Source organism: Mustela putorius, unplaced genomic scaffold (assembly GCF_011764305.1).
Source record: "Mustela putorius furo isolate JIRA1106 unplaced genomic scaffold, ASM1176430v1.1 tig00000721_pilon_pilon_pilon, whole genome shotgun sequence".
Lineage (NCBI taxonomy): Eukaryota > Metazoa > Chordata > Mammalia > Carnivora > Mustelidae > Mustela > Mustela putorius.
Window position 1 is genome coordinate 2,225,555 of NW_025421456.1, and position 15,191 is coordinate 2,240,745.

General features: G+C 40.6%; 1 protein-coding gene across 20 annotated transcripts in view; it reads right to left on the bottom strand.

Moving 5' to 3' along the window:
• Nucleotides 1-15,191, bottom strand: part of SMIM43 (small integral membrane protein 43) — a 36,763-nt gene that overhangs the window by 4,966 nt on the left and 16,606 nt on the right. For 12 of the 20 annotated variants that reach the window (XM_045083610.1, XM_045083609.1, XM_045083604.1 and 9 more), the window contains exon 1: nucleotides 120-6,003. In XM_045083610.1, coding sequence (XP_044939545.1) covers nucleotides 1,220-1,792 — 573 coding nt within the window. In that variant the 5' untranslated portion in view covers nucleotides 1,793-6,003 and the 3' untranslated portion in view covers nucleotides 120-1,219. Of the gene's footprint in view, nucleotides 1-119; nucleotides 6,004-6,811; nucleotides 6,973-15,191 lie in introns of those variants that run through there. The other 8 variants (XR_006607737.1, XR_006607735.1, XR_006607736.1 and 5 more) reach the window with 5 other exon arrangements.

The window sequence follows — 15,191 nt, forward strand, 5'->3', positions numbered from 1 at the left end:
CCCCCTCTTTTCATGGCACCCATTTCTTCAAGCCTAACCTCTCATTTTTTTAGGCTCTGGGTCTTCCGAAGTTCAGCTACAACCAGGGACAAAGTGAAATCAAGGGTGGTCTCACTTACCGTTTACAGCAAAGGTCCATCTTGGGTTGTCCCCATCCTCTCTGTGCAGGGCTGCCTCTTACCAACCGTAACTGCATTGGGGGGTCTTCAGCACACCAACCCTGGGCAACACCTGGTTCCAGAACTTGAGACGATGTAAATCGAGGAAAAAGCATCTGGAAGATGAAACCGTTATTCCCCCAAACTGACAGTGCCTGGAGGGCGCTTAGGGCACATAATAAGTTTAATGCTGCCCACTGATTTCTGGCAAATGGCCTAGTCATGTAACCTGAAAGGACAGCCTTGCTCCTCTTTTTCCTGTTGCCCTACAACGGGTGAACAGTACCTGTTTTCATCACCCCCAAGTCATCTCCCAAATGACTCTCTAATGCTTACCCTCCAGCCATTTGAGATTCAAAACCCACCTGGTGTGGCAACTCTGCCGGCATCGGTGGGGTCTGTGGCTAGAAGAGGAGTAGGGATTAAAGGGAAGAAGGGCCACTGAATCCTCCTTGCCACTGTCAGATGAAGCCCACTTAGTGTCTACCAAAGCGCAAAGATATTTAAAGCAGTCTTTGGAATACTTCAAGAGCGCAGTTTCTTCCTGCTTCCTGTCCCAAACCCCACACTCTCCCAGTGACTTGGACATTAAGGTTGACATTCGATTTTTTTAATCAAATTCGGCTTGAAAGTGGTTTGATTGAATTATCTGAATGATTTAGTTTTCCATCCATTCCGCACCAGCTTTAAAATGCACTGGAACTGGGAAGAAGAGCTTGCAGGTGCCCAAAGTCATTCCGGCTCCAACGGCTGAACGTCTTTCTTTCTCCATCTCTCCCCACCCGGGAAAAGCTGAGTGTTCGTCCCTAAAAGCAAAGCGCCAGCCCAGGACCCCATACACCCGCCTGGCAACCAAGCCTGCTTCGAGCCCAGAACCTCCCCGAGGGGCGGAGAAACTCGCCCCTCCGCCGACCCCTTCCACACCCGAACGAACCTGCCAGGGCTACAACCGAGCCTGGCACTGGAACCTGGGCGGCCACGGGGACAGAGAATCGAGGCTGAGATCCAGCCGGGCGCCCGCGCAGCTCGGTGCCCTGCCGCTAGTGCCCGCGCCTTGCGGGTCACACGGCTTGCTCGCGGGAGAAGCCCCAAGGCTCCCGGTGCACGGAGAGACGCCCGGGCTGGAGCGCCCCCGCGGTGCTGGCCACAGAGTTCTTCAGCTGCTTGATGACCACGAAGAGCAGGAGGAAAAGTAAGAAGAGCAGGAAGAAGAAGAGCGCCAGGTAGAGCAGAAAGTTGAGCTCCCACTCCATCCTGGAGGCGCCGGCGCTCGGTGGCAGTGCGCGCTCGGCGCGGAGAGCAGCTGCCGGGCAAGGCTTGCAGCCCGCTCGCCCACCTTCGGGTCTCCTCCGCCCGCTTACGGGCGCCCCACGTTGGGCGCCTACTCCGCGGTCCGTGCTCGGCCTCCCCCAGCTCAGAGGAAACGCGCCAAGGAGCTGGTTAACCCAGCTCCGCCTCTCCCAACGAGCACAAGAGCCTCGCGCTGCGCTGAGATCCTCTCCTGCGCTCTTGGGGACGTGAGAGGATTTTTCTAGGAGCGAATTTTGCGGGCGGGGACACCAAGGGAAGGGGTTATGGCTCAGTCTCCCAAGGGGTTGGGGCTGGTGTTTCGCAAACGCTATTAAGATCTCCATCCCAACATCCAGTGGGTATCTAGCCCCCCTCCCTTCCTAATTAATTTATTTTCCCCTGTCCTGGTTTTCCCAAAGGGAAAAGATGCGATGGCCCAGAAACCCAAAAGAATGAGAGGGAGCAGTGAAAGTGGGGTCTAAAGGGCTGAGAGGACTTAACGGTGCCAGAGGGAATTCAGCTCAAGCGGCCTTGTCCTTCAGAGTTGCAGTTGCGCTCAGTAGGGAGTGCTCTCTCTTCTACGGACAACAGGTCATTTCGGAAAGCATTAAGAACAAAACGCATTTCAAAAGTAATAGTGTACAAAGCTTCAGAACGCTGACTTGAAATTCAGTTTCCTTAGTTGGAAAGCAAAAACCAAACAACAATAAACAATTGCTTGAGATGCTCCTTTAAGTCCCGAACTCCTCTCTGTATTTGATTAAGATTACCCATAGCCTATATGGTGCAGCTTGTAAAGAAACCCAGTTTATCTACTGCTGTGTAAAAAATTGCCCAAAACATAGTGGCTTAAGATGACACAAACATTAGTTCTCTCTCACACTTTGAGACGCTCTCACAGACTCAAGAGTTTGGTAGCACTTGGTGATTCTGGCCTGGGGTTTCTCATGAGGTTACAGTAGGGTGTCAGGCAAGGCCATAGTCACCTGATGGTTTGAATGGAACCAGAGGATTCACTTCCAAGGTTGCTCACTTAGATGGCTGATAAGTAGTGTTGGCTCTTGCTGGGCACCCTCAGCTCTTTTCGATGTGGGCTGCTTGTGTGTCCTTACAACACTGGTCTGGCTTCCCCCAGAGAAAGTGACCCAAGAGAACAAGGGTTGGAGCATTCCCGGTAGCACAGAAGCTCTGAACGCCCGGCCAGTGCCAGGAGTGACCTGGGTGTGGCTCTTGTTGCCTGCTGCTCAAGACATCCTTGATTCCTGTCCTTTTCCCAGATGTGGCTTTCCTGCCTCCCTTCCATTCTGTTGAGCTTCCCCTGGTTTTCCAGTATATCTCCTTATTACAGCAAGAACGAGTGGTTACTGCCAACTTGCAGATGCAAATACTGATAAAGCATTAATTACAAGCTTTGCATTTATTATGCACTCATAATCAATAAATTATTTGGTAGAAAAGGCATATGCCATCGGCACATTGCCATCCTGATAGCCAAGCTATCAAAGAATGGAAATTGAAACACAGAGAGGTTAAGTGACATGCGTAAAGCCACACAGCTAACAAGTGGCAAAACTGGGATATGAACCCAGGGAGTTTGGCTCCCAAGCCTTCACTCACAGCCTCCATGATATACTGCCTCACAAGGGAAAGTACCCCTTTCCTGTGTATGACCATCAAATTAATGACCATATATTTTTTCTTTTGAGTGTTAAGCTTACAGAAAATAAAGTTCAAGAAACCCATACCTTCTGCTTACTTATATCTCAGCTCCTTCCTTTGAAATCTTTAAAACCAAAGTTTCAAATGAGTGAGTGTTTGCCTGTAGATGTTGAGAAAAGAGGTCAACAGATAAAAGTTTGGTGTCACCAAGCTCAAATCCATTTCAGCCTTCCTGACCATAGCTCTTTAAATTTTCCTTTTGTCTGAGCAGCTTAAAGAGATTTATAAATCTAGTCACTCTCAACAGAATTTGTATTTAAAATAATGTTGCTACAACAACAACAACAAAATAACATTATATTTATTAGATGCTCCCAATGCTTTTTAGCTTCTGGTCATATTTATACACCTCATGAGATGGTCTGAATTTCAGTTTCTGTTATACAAATGACTCCGTAGATATAAGAGGCAATCTTTCTCTACCCAAGTATGTATATTAATGGAAATCCATAAAAGAAAACCCAAGCATTTTAAAAGGCAGAAAGGACAGTTTACTTTAGATAAGAGCTTGACTGGTTCAAGTATCTAAAAAGAAAGCCCTTGTGCCCAAACTGGTACAGTAGATGGAGACTATTTTGTTACAATCCCATACCACTGCCATAAGCTTGACCCCATATATGCTTCCACTTAACATGGTGACTACTCATAGTCAGACTTTATGTATCTTTCAACTCCTCAGTCCCCTCCTCACAAGTCTCGAAGCAACTGGATATGGCCCCTCGAGCAGGCCTGTGGACGGCTATGGTGTAAATATCAGACCATCCCATTGTCTGTCCTCTTCCTCCTCACCCCCACCTCTGCTAGGAAGGAATCTTTGATCATAACAAGCATTAAAACTATTTATGAAAAGTGATTAAGGGTAGCAATAGAAGACTTTGTCTTATAAATGTGCTTCCCTAAAGAGTCTGAATTCCTAAGAAAACACTAAAGGAAGGACTGTAAAATACTCGTGTCACCATCCCCAGGTGAAACCTACCTAGAGTGACCTGTTGGGGGTAACCTGCAGGATGGAAGCAGTTTCCCCAAGACAAGGGAAGGACAAAACTGGGAGACTAGAGAAAAAGATGTCCAGGTATCTTTCTAAGACTAACTCAGTTTGGTCTGAAATGAACCCAAAAGAAATGTAAGAAATATTTTGCACCATGCTCTGGCCTCAAAATGTGCTGTTGACCATGATTACTAACACAGGGTTATTAAGTAACTGCACACCTTTCCAGGTGCTCTGGATCTTAAAAACTGGGTTACAGGTCGATGGCTTCTGCTTAGATGGAATCTCCTGTAAAGCATTCGTGCATGTGCTGAGGATGAAATCCATGCTCTAAGGAAGTTCCAGGCCCTAAGAAACTCTGCCCTAGGTACTCAGGGCCTGAATCACCCCAGTGATCCTGGCAATTCTTAATGGCCCCAAATATCCCAGCCCAGATTATCCATGTCCCTCTGATACCCCAAATCCCTTGTTTCTTCCCCATACACAAATGTCCCACCATGTTCATTTCTAGGCAATACAAACAGGGCTTCCTTGGAATTGCCACTTTTACATGCTTTATAACCCCTACAACACTCTAGGTCAGAATCAGAATATCTATGGGAATGCTTCCTGCTGTAGATGAGCAGAAAAGTGAGATGTTCTACCTCAGGGCGTCAGATTAAGTTAAACAACAGTTATTGTTAAGATCCTGACAACGGGATTTGCTTTCCACACCCTCACCTCTTTCATCTCTTTTCCTACTCCAGCCCAAAAGAATGACTTTAGCAGTTTTGCAATACTTACAAAATGAGATACTCTTCAAGAAATAAGTAAAATGTAAGTGACAAACTGCTTAAATCTCACATAACCATTTAGGAATTCCAGTGGGAAGGAAGGAAGGGAGGGAGGGAGGGAAATCTAAGGAAGAAATTTATTTGAGGGGTATGTGGGAGATCCTTCTATGTGGGTAGCCTTTGAAACCCAGAATTCACCACTAAGAATAAATCTAGACCCTGTCCTTGGTTTGGAATGTCTTAAAACACTACAGAAGATGCCCAAGTCCGTCCAATAGTGAAAAAAAATTAAGTGACAGATTGTGCTAACGTCCAAACAATATTTCTTTAATTTAGACTCTTTCCAGTAAGTTAGCAGTAACATTAAAAAATGTTGATGTGACTGTGGCTGACTCTAGACTTTATCAATATAATGTCATGTAACAAAATAAAAAATCTGAGCATTATTAAGTAATGTATCTTTTGTTTAGCACAACCTCAATAATGGCGGTAGTGAAACTGTCATTTCTAATGGAAGGTCTGCAAACTTCTGTATGAACTGATAATAATCAGAGCTGTGGACTTGCAGATGCCTGTGCATAAACGTAAGACTAAAATTATATTGCCACAAGGGAAAAAGAAATTGGAAAAAAAATTTAAACTTGTCTGCAACCCATACTCCTTGTGAAATGCCAGCTTGTAAGATCTGGTGACCCCTGAAACTAGGACCTGTATTCCCCAATCTAGGATCCAAGCTGTCTTCTAGACATACACAGGCAAACTGGCAATGAACAGACCTGGGTCCTAGTACCAGCCCTACACACTCTACCTTATACTATACTGTGCAGTGATGGGAGTGTCTTGAGTCCTATGGCTTGGACATGTATCTTGGCTTTATCTCTTGTTATCTGGGTAAACTTGAACACCTTTGGTTGCCTAACCAAGCACCTCATCCATCTTTCTCCCTCATTAATAGGATCCTGACTTAATTCAGGTATCTACCTCTTTCCCATGGGCCCCATGTGACTTAGAGGAAACTGTATTGGGGAAGTGCATCCAAGTGGTCTAAAAGTCATTCAGTTAATATGAGATATATATATAATATATATATATATATATATATATATATATATATTGTTGTTGTTGTTGTTCTAGAAGGGACACATGACATAAATTGACTTAATCTAATTAAAGAGAAGTATTATCTGTTTCCAAAGAATAAAACAAAACCACTGTAGGTATCTAAAGTAGGGAAATTGGTTAGACAGCTGTTGAATGAATACAAGAAACAGAGAAGGTAAGGTACTAAAAGATTATAATCCCCTGGACTAGAGGAGAAAAAAAGAAAATGGAATTACACAGAATTGATGGTCACTGTTACCCAAAGTTCACAATCGCTGTTACTCAGAGCCTGTAATCTCTGTTACCATAATTTATGTCCAAGACTTCTGGAAATTGCAAGCCTACAATAGACTCTGGAGTTCCAAAAGGGTTATATCAGACAGATGCTGCTGCCAGTGCAACCGTTATTTAGGTGGGGACACAAATTCCAAGTGACTGCTAATCCATCATCTCCCCAGAATCCTCCTTCTCTTTTTCTAATTGTGGTAAAACACACTTAAGATAAAATTTACCATCTTAACCATTTTTAAGGGTACAGTTCAGTGGTATTAAACACATTCATTATGTTGTACAACCCTCATGACATCCATCCTTAGAACTTCTTCATCCTGAAAAATTGAAACTCTGTACCCATTTTACAACAACTCCCCATTTCTTCCTTCCTCCAGTCCCTGGCAGCCACCATTCTGCTTTCTTTCTCTAAGAATTTGACTACTCTAGGTTCCTTATATAAGTGCAGTCACACAGTATTTGTCCTTTTGTGACTGGCTTATTTCACTTACCATAACGTCCTCAAGGTTCATCCCCACTGAAGCATGTGTCGGAATTTTCTTCCTTTGTAAGGCTGAGTAGTATTCTGTAATGGTTCATTTCATTTGTCAACTTTATTGGACATCCGGACATTTGGTCAAACATTATTCTGGGTGTATCTGTGAGGGTGTTTCTGGATGAGATTAACATTCAATCAACAGACTGAGTAAAGCAGATTGCCCTCACTAATTATTTTTTTAATAATAAATAATTCTCTATCTATCTGTATCTTCTATCGGTTGTTTCTCTGGAGATCCTTATCTAATATGTATTTCATTGTATGTATATACTATTCTTGTAGATATCTTTTGAATAAAACAGGAGCTTTACCACATGATGTAATCATTAAAATAATTTACTTTGGTTATTGGTTGTAAGAAGACATAGCTACATAACCCCTGAAGAGCTATTTCCTGCAGCATGTAAATATATTTAATGCAGAAGGCCACAATGCTATTTAACATATGTGAAAATTCTTTCTCCTTGAGATATCCTGTATCTAGAGAGATTATACAGTGGTTATGGTATCGGTTTGGTATTACTGACTCTGCAATATGCCATATCAGAGTGCCTGTTGTCATAAATACTGGTTAGAACCTAAGCAGAAACTCTCGGTATCAGAATGAGAGATTCTAAAGCCTCAACTTGAAAATACACCTGGATATTCCTTTTGTGATCCAACAAAGATGGCCCCCCAAGCCTCCTTCTAGTTTTTGTGTCAGCTGCTGGAAGCCACTGTGAGTCCATCCAACAAATCTTCTCACCCTCCCCAGTGAAATCGTTACTTCAACTGGAGGCTTGACTTGGGACACACAAAGTGTCTTTTTTAGCTTTCTTTTAGCATAATATATCTCAGCATCTAAACAAAGACGAATGGCACCATAGAGGTAACAACCTTTAAAGCATTTTCTAAGAATTCAAAATATATAATTATGAATTCATCAATAAAGAGATTGTCCTTTATTTTCTGTGACCTGAAAAGCTTTGCAAAAGAGAATGTTCAGGGTGTTTGTGAATTAGCAGTATTAGAATACTGGTACTGTCTTGAGGTTTCTTTTTGCACCATCACAAATACTGTTGGTGGAACTGAGTGATGCTATTATAGCAATTACTCAGTAATGAAGACAAATCTTTGTGTCATTTGAAGAAAATGCATATTCTTTATAGGCTGTTGCACACCTGGCTCTCTGTATGGCCCTTCATAATCATGATCTCTTCATGTGTTGTATGGCTAAGCTGGTGGGCTATGATTGAAACCTACACCACCAAGAATTTTCTTTCTCCACCCACCCCAGCTGGTGGTGGAACCATTTCACACCTATGAGAAAAGAGGAACACACAACTCAATACACAAAACTGAGCACCTGCTACCTACATATTTTTTGGTTCTTTTCGTTTTCTTCTATCTTGTGTATTTTTTCAGATGAAAAAAAAAAAATCTATCCCAAGAAGAAAACAGCCATATATCAGTTTCATCATTTTGCTGATGCCTTAGCTATATTTGCCAGTATGATGCTTCCTCCTTCTTCTCCAGATTTCTTCAGAGTTTCTGATGTTGTGGAGAGAACACTAGTTGGAAACTTCAGAAGCCTAGATTCTCACCATCCCCTGCTAGCATGAGCCATAACATTAGGCATGTCTTTAACTTCTCTACGCGTCTGTTCCCTAAGTTAGGGGATTGAACATAATTATCTCCCTGTCCCTTCTAGTTCCAAAATTCAAATGACTTATCATTTTTCCTGCCAAAACCAGGGGTGGTGGAAGAGTGAGAGTATCTGTGTGAATTGCTCCCAGCTGCCACAACGACAGGGTAGGCTTGGAACCCAGAGTGCCTTCTTTCTCGAAAGGAAAGCAATTTGTTCCCAGAAGGGCCTCTGACACATTAACAGAAGAGGTTAGTTAACTACTGCTCACCCACAGCCATGACATTTTTCCTTTGAGTAAGTAGAGTTATTCACATGTAACCTACATATCAGCTGCTCCCAAAAGCAACCACTATTTCACTATGTGCAAACCATAAGCAGCACTCAGCACAGCATGGGTTCCTCTAAAAGAGAAAATCATTCCACAAAGCATGACTGAGCATCACAGAATTTACTGAAGGGAGACAAAAGGGAGAATTTAGACCACAGAGCAAACAAATATCCATTAGACAGCTCCATTGCTCCCTAAGGCCCCGGCTGGCTGTTCAAGCAACTTCAAGCAACTTCAGGTGCTCTCTCCTTTTAACACTGTTTTCCCCAGCAAAGTTATTATTTTCTTTCCTTTGCCCTCTTTGTTATGCAGGAAACCTGAACACCAATCTGAGCTAGCTCCTACCAGTAGGTTATCAAATTGCATTTTAAATAAAATCGACCCCACCGATAAGGTATTCTACAAGCTTCCAAGAAGATATTCTCTCCCTAAGTACTACACATAACTCTTCAACTTCTCTGACCAAGCCCAAATCATTTCCAAGTAAGAAAAGTTTGAGAGAAAAGTCATATTAATAAGACCTCCCAGGTAGGCTGCTGAGGACAGGACTTCATGCACAGTGTAACTGTATGCACTATTTATATTCTCTTTCAGACTGGAATAAATAAAACTCCACTCTGGCTAAAATCAACAACACAGGAAACAGCAGGTGTTGGTGAGGATGAGGTGAAAGGGGAACCCTCTTGCACTATTGGTGGGAATGCAAACTGGTGCAGCCACTCTGGAAAACAGTATAGGATGTCCTCAAAAAGTTAAAGATAGGACTATCCTATGACCCAGCAATTGCACTACTAGGTATTTACCCCCAAAATACAAAAATGCTAATTCAAAGGATACATGCACCCCTACGTCTACAGCAGCATTACTTACAATAGTCAAGATACAGAAGCAGTCCAAATATCCATCGACTGATGAATGGAGATTTTATACACACACATATATAAATATATATAATATATCAGAATATTATTTAGCCATAAAAAGAATGAAACCTTGTCATAGCAAAATAACCAACGAATCTTGGAACACTGAAAAAATAGAATAAAATAAAATTTTTAAAAAATGAAAAACCCAAAAAGACATGGATGGAGCTAGAGAGCATTATGCTAAGTTAAACAAGTCAGTCAGAGAAAGACAAATATATGATTTCACTCACATGTGGAATTTAAGGAAAAAAAAAATGAACAAAGAGAAGTTGGGGGAGAGAGAGAAGCAAACCAAGAAACAGATTTTTCACTATAGAGAACACACTGATGGTTCCCAGAGGGGGGGTGAGTGGGGGGATGGGTGAAGTAGGTGATGGGGATTAAGGAGCACACTTGTGATGAGCACCAGGTGTTGTATGGATTTGTTGAATCCCTACATTGTACACCTGAAACTAATACAACACTATATGTTAACCAACTGGAATTAAAATAAAAACTCAAAAATCAAACAAAAACAAGAAAAAAAAAACCTCCTCCATTGTACAAGCTTAGAAATGAAGCTTTCTATAACCCAGCACCATAAGAAAATGGCTTTATCGTTTTCATCTAACTTTGAACAAAAATTGGTCTCATTTTAAAGATTAATACCAGAGAGTATTGAGCATTTCTGTTATCAAGCACTTGACAATCCGTTATTTTATATCTTTTGTAACAACACAATAATCATTTCACAACAGTATTATAAAGCTAGAACTGTTTGGTATTCACGCTTTTCTAAGAAGGCTTGCAGATTTTACTCTGTCAAAGAAATAATGTGACAACATTTGCTCTCAACTTCAACACAAGCAGAAAATTAAAGGACAATTGTTTGTCCATCATTCCATGATAAAGTATTGATAATCATGTTTGTGAAATAATTCATGCATAATAACAGTGTGTTCCTAAAAACTATTGTACACACTGCGATTTTTTAAAATACCATGAATTAAATTGTGAAGTAAGCCTGCAAAGATGTGGAAATTATACTCTTCAGTTAGTCAAATACATTAGGGATAAAATCTATGTTTTGTTCTGTGAGCTATTAAATGAAAAAGTCGAAAGCTTTTCTAAAGAAAAGTAAATGCCAAATTGTTTAAGCTTAGCACTATAGATACAACTTGTAAAATTTAATACTTATTTATCTGTATATCTAACATAAAAAAAAAAATAAAGAAATAGGCACTGCCTCATAGCAGAGTATAGTAAGTCCCTGGGCTGTAAAGGCATGCTGTTTGAATTAGTAAATCTTGGCTTCCATCCAAACCAGCATGTGACTTCAATCTTCTCTGACTCAACTGCCTTATCTTAAAAATGGAGGCCTCGACACTGGGTTGTTGTGAATGCTAAATGGATTAATGAAAGAGCTTAGAACATTGCCTAGAACATTGTAGGTGCTCAACAAAAGTTAACTATTATTCTCATTATTATTTCACAAGTCAGGATATTACACACCAATGATGGTGCTGATCTGTAGACCCTCTTGTAATTACACAAACTTGCTGTATGTTTCAATGCCTATCTCGCTAATCACATCTGTCCTTCTCTAGATCATGTTTCTACTATTAAATTTATAGGGATATTTTTTAATGTTCAAATTTTTGATACATTCAGAATTTAATTTTTGATGAGGTGTAAGGCAGAGATTCATCCTTATTTTTTCCATATGACTACCTTGTTTCCCCAAAACCATTTTTTTCCCAATGAATACCCATCTTTCCTACATTTTTCTTTTTCTTGTCTATTCACTCTCCCATAACCTTAGGCCAGAGGTCTTAAACTAGGTTTCAGACACAACTGAAGGTATATGAAGACTTTCTAAGGAGCTTATAAGCATGGTTAGTTTTATGGCTTTGTTCCAATATTCAACTTCCATGTACTTTTTCCTAAAATCATCTGTCAGTCATCAGAGGTTTCTTTTTTATTGGATTTTTTAGATGAATTTTAGATATATAACAAAATTAGGTAGAAAGTACAGAGTTTCCATATGCCCTCTGTCCCTACATACATACAGCCTCCCCAACTATCAACCTCTTTCACCAGTGTTACATTTGTTATAGTTGATGAACCTACATTGACCTACATCATTATCACCCAACCATAATTGTCACCATAGTTGACATCAGAGTTCACTCTTAGTGGTGTACATTCTATGGGTTTTAACACACGTGTAAGGACATGTATTCACCATTATGATGGTAAGTAGTTTCATTGCCCTAAAAGTCCCCTGCTCTGCCTGTTCTTGTCTTCCTCCCCAAGAATCCCTGGCAGTCACTTATCTTTTTACCGGCTTCGCAGTTTTTCCAATAATAAAGCATGTAGCCTTTTCAGATTGGGTTCTTTCACTTGGTAATATGTCAAGGGTCTCTTCCTACTCCTCTTTCTAAATTTCCTCCCATTTTTTTTTAAAGATTTTATTTATTTATTTGACAGAGAGAAATCACAAGTAGATGGAGAGGCAGGCAGAGAGAGAGAGAGAGGGAAGCAGGCTTCCTGCTGAGCAGAGAGCCCGATGCGGGACTCGATCCCAGGACCCTGAGATCATGACCTGAGCCGAAGGCAGAGGCCCAACCCACTGAGCCACCCAGGCGCCCAATTTCCTCCCATTTTTAGCCAGACTTATCTCCTACCTATTCCTAATCTTAATATTACATATTGCCAAATTCAGAAATAATCCTTTAAATAATTTCTTTAATCAAGACACCATAATACATCCTCCCCCAACCATCTCATTAAGAGATCTATTTCCAAAGACCTTTTCTTTATAGGTGACAACAAACAAAAACCCTTTGTCTGCTGACTGGGTTCCGTGGCTTGCTCTCCTTACCCCATCAGGCAGCCCAGCAATGAGCCAGCTCAAAAAATTACAGTGGTGAGGCTTCTAACTGATGCCAGTCTTGGCTCCAACTTCTTCGCTTTTTTACGAAAGTCATCCTACCCCTGGGAAGCCCCTATTGTTACATAGTCAAATAAGGGCTCCCTGCCCCTTTCCAATGCCTTGGGTGAAGTCCTAGGCCTAAACACCTCTCATTGCTGGATATTGAGAGATCCTGTATGCTCTTCTGCTGGCTCTTAGATATGAGACTTCCCAATAAATTTGCTCTATGCCTCCTCTGTGTGTTGTTTGGAATATTTGTGCCAACTAATAATCATGTAATCATTGTTTATCAAAATTCATAATTTATGCTGTTCTAATCCAATTTTACTTGTTTATAATGATAAGCAATCCAAAACAAAATGTTTTACATATATGGTCATGGGATACATATTTGATGGGAAGAAGCATGATAAAATCGCTGATAAAAGACTTCCAACATAAAAGCTTATTAGAGTAGGAGAAAAGCCGATACAGAAGTAAAATAGGAAATTGAAAGAGGAAAAAAAAACATGAAATTACTGTTAGTTTGTTTATTAATGTTTTAAATGGATGTTGATGGGTTCAAATCACTGTGGATCTTACATTTCTATTGAAGAGTGATACCATAGCTTTATTTTAAAATATAGATATTTGCAGTATGCTATAAACAACATTTTTGGCTGCTATTTAAATTTATGATAAAAAATTTTTAAATGTCAATTTAAAATAATTTAGCAGAAATACAGTTTTTTCCAAAACACTGTTAGGGGGATTATGATAAAAAAAGACCTTAAAAAATCCTAGACTGCTTATTTTTTTACATCCCAACCACCTCCTCCTCCCACCTCAAACTTGTTTGCAATTGTTCAGGTACTTCTAGGGGTGTGTGTGTGTGTGTGTGTGTGTGTGTGTCTAGTTATCTCACAAGTGTCAGCCATACCCAGTTCTTCACTACCTAAATTTATTTTGGCTGTTCCATGATGACTTTCATCATTACTCATACTAATGAAATATATTTATAGACCAATTAACAGGGCAATTTCACATACATAATCTAATTTGACCCCAACTACAGTCTTCAATTTAGAACAAAGTGCTTTCTGCAAAGTGCACAAATTCAATTCCACCAATGTGAAGAGACATAAGCAGAGCTTCCCGAATTGCTTTCAAAGATGATCATACATACTCTACGTCCAAAAAGTCATTTGGAGTTCTTTTCAAATTTAGTGACATCAATGCTGTTCATTCAAATATATTTTGTTGTTTTTCCAGAAGATTTTAGAAAAAAAAAATCGTAAAAGAGTGATCTGGGGGTGGCTTGGTTTTATTGTTATATCACAAAAATCTAGATCTGGAAAGTATGTTAATAAAACTATGTTGACAAACAACTTGTTCAGGATAGATTCACAATCAAAACCACATAGAGATCTCTCATAAATCACAAAAGGTTTTTAAAAGTCTAATTGTGGGGCACCTGGGTGGCTCAATGGGTTAAGCCACTGCCTTCGGCTCAAGTCATGATCTCAGGGTCCTGGGATCTAGCCCCGCATTGGGCTCTCTGCTCAGCAGGGAGCCTGCTTCCCTCTCACTCTCTCTGCCTACTTGTGATCTCTTTCTGTCAAATAAATAAATAAAATCTTAAAAAAAAAAAAAGATTTAAAAGTCTAATCGTACATGCCCTGTCTCAGGCACTGAGTGAAGAGATAAAAACACTTGGTATTAACTCTGTAACTGTATTGCCCACAGTTTATCCTTTATGCATTAGACAATGTTACAAATGATAAAAAATGTATCCCCATATTTAAAGAATTTTTATTTTCTGCTTAAGAACATACTAAACTGAGAGATCAAAGAAATAGATAACAATTACAGGGCAGAATATGGAAAAGAATTATATAATTTAATATTGTATTATCACAGTGATGTGGACAAGCCAAATGAGGTGGGATTAGTAAAATAATACTGAGATAAGCATTTATTTCAAGGCGTTGTAGTTGTTTTCCTTTGGACCCACTGCTTGTTATTGGGCTGCCAAACAAACAGTAAAAAAAAAAAAAGACTGCAAGTGGGTGGGTAGAACAAAAAGGCAAAGGCTCAAACAGTGCCCATTTCCAAGGAGCACTGGGGAAAAAAGCAGTGAGGAAGATGCCTGCAGAGATGTGACACTTACCGGCAGTTCTACATGGAGGGCCTGTAAGAGGTGAACTGAAGTTAAGGAGTCAATATACTAAACACTAATATTTCATTTCTCCTACCAGGAGATCGCTCATTCATATTTAGACATATTTTCAAGGGATCATATGTGGAAAATGGAACTACTTCATCTGCTTTGGCAAACCCAGTGGATCCCTGGAGTTCTACCAACATGTTTCTCTGAAACTCAAGGAGCCCTTTTCTGGCTCTGAAGTCACAGAAGAGTCTTGCAGTTCTAATGGGTTGCTTTTTTTGTGCGTGGTCATAGAGGTGCTAGGAGCCCTGTGCTAGTTCCTAAACCCCCTATGTGGAGTCAGAGTGCACCTATGAACAAAGCCCACCTTGGCTTCATTAGAAGTTTATCAC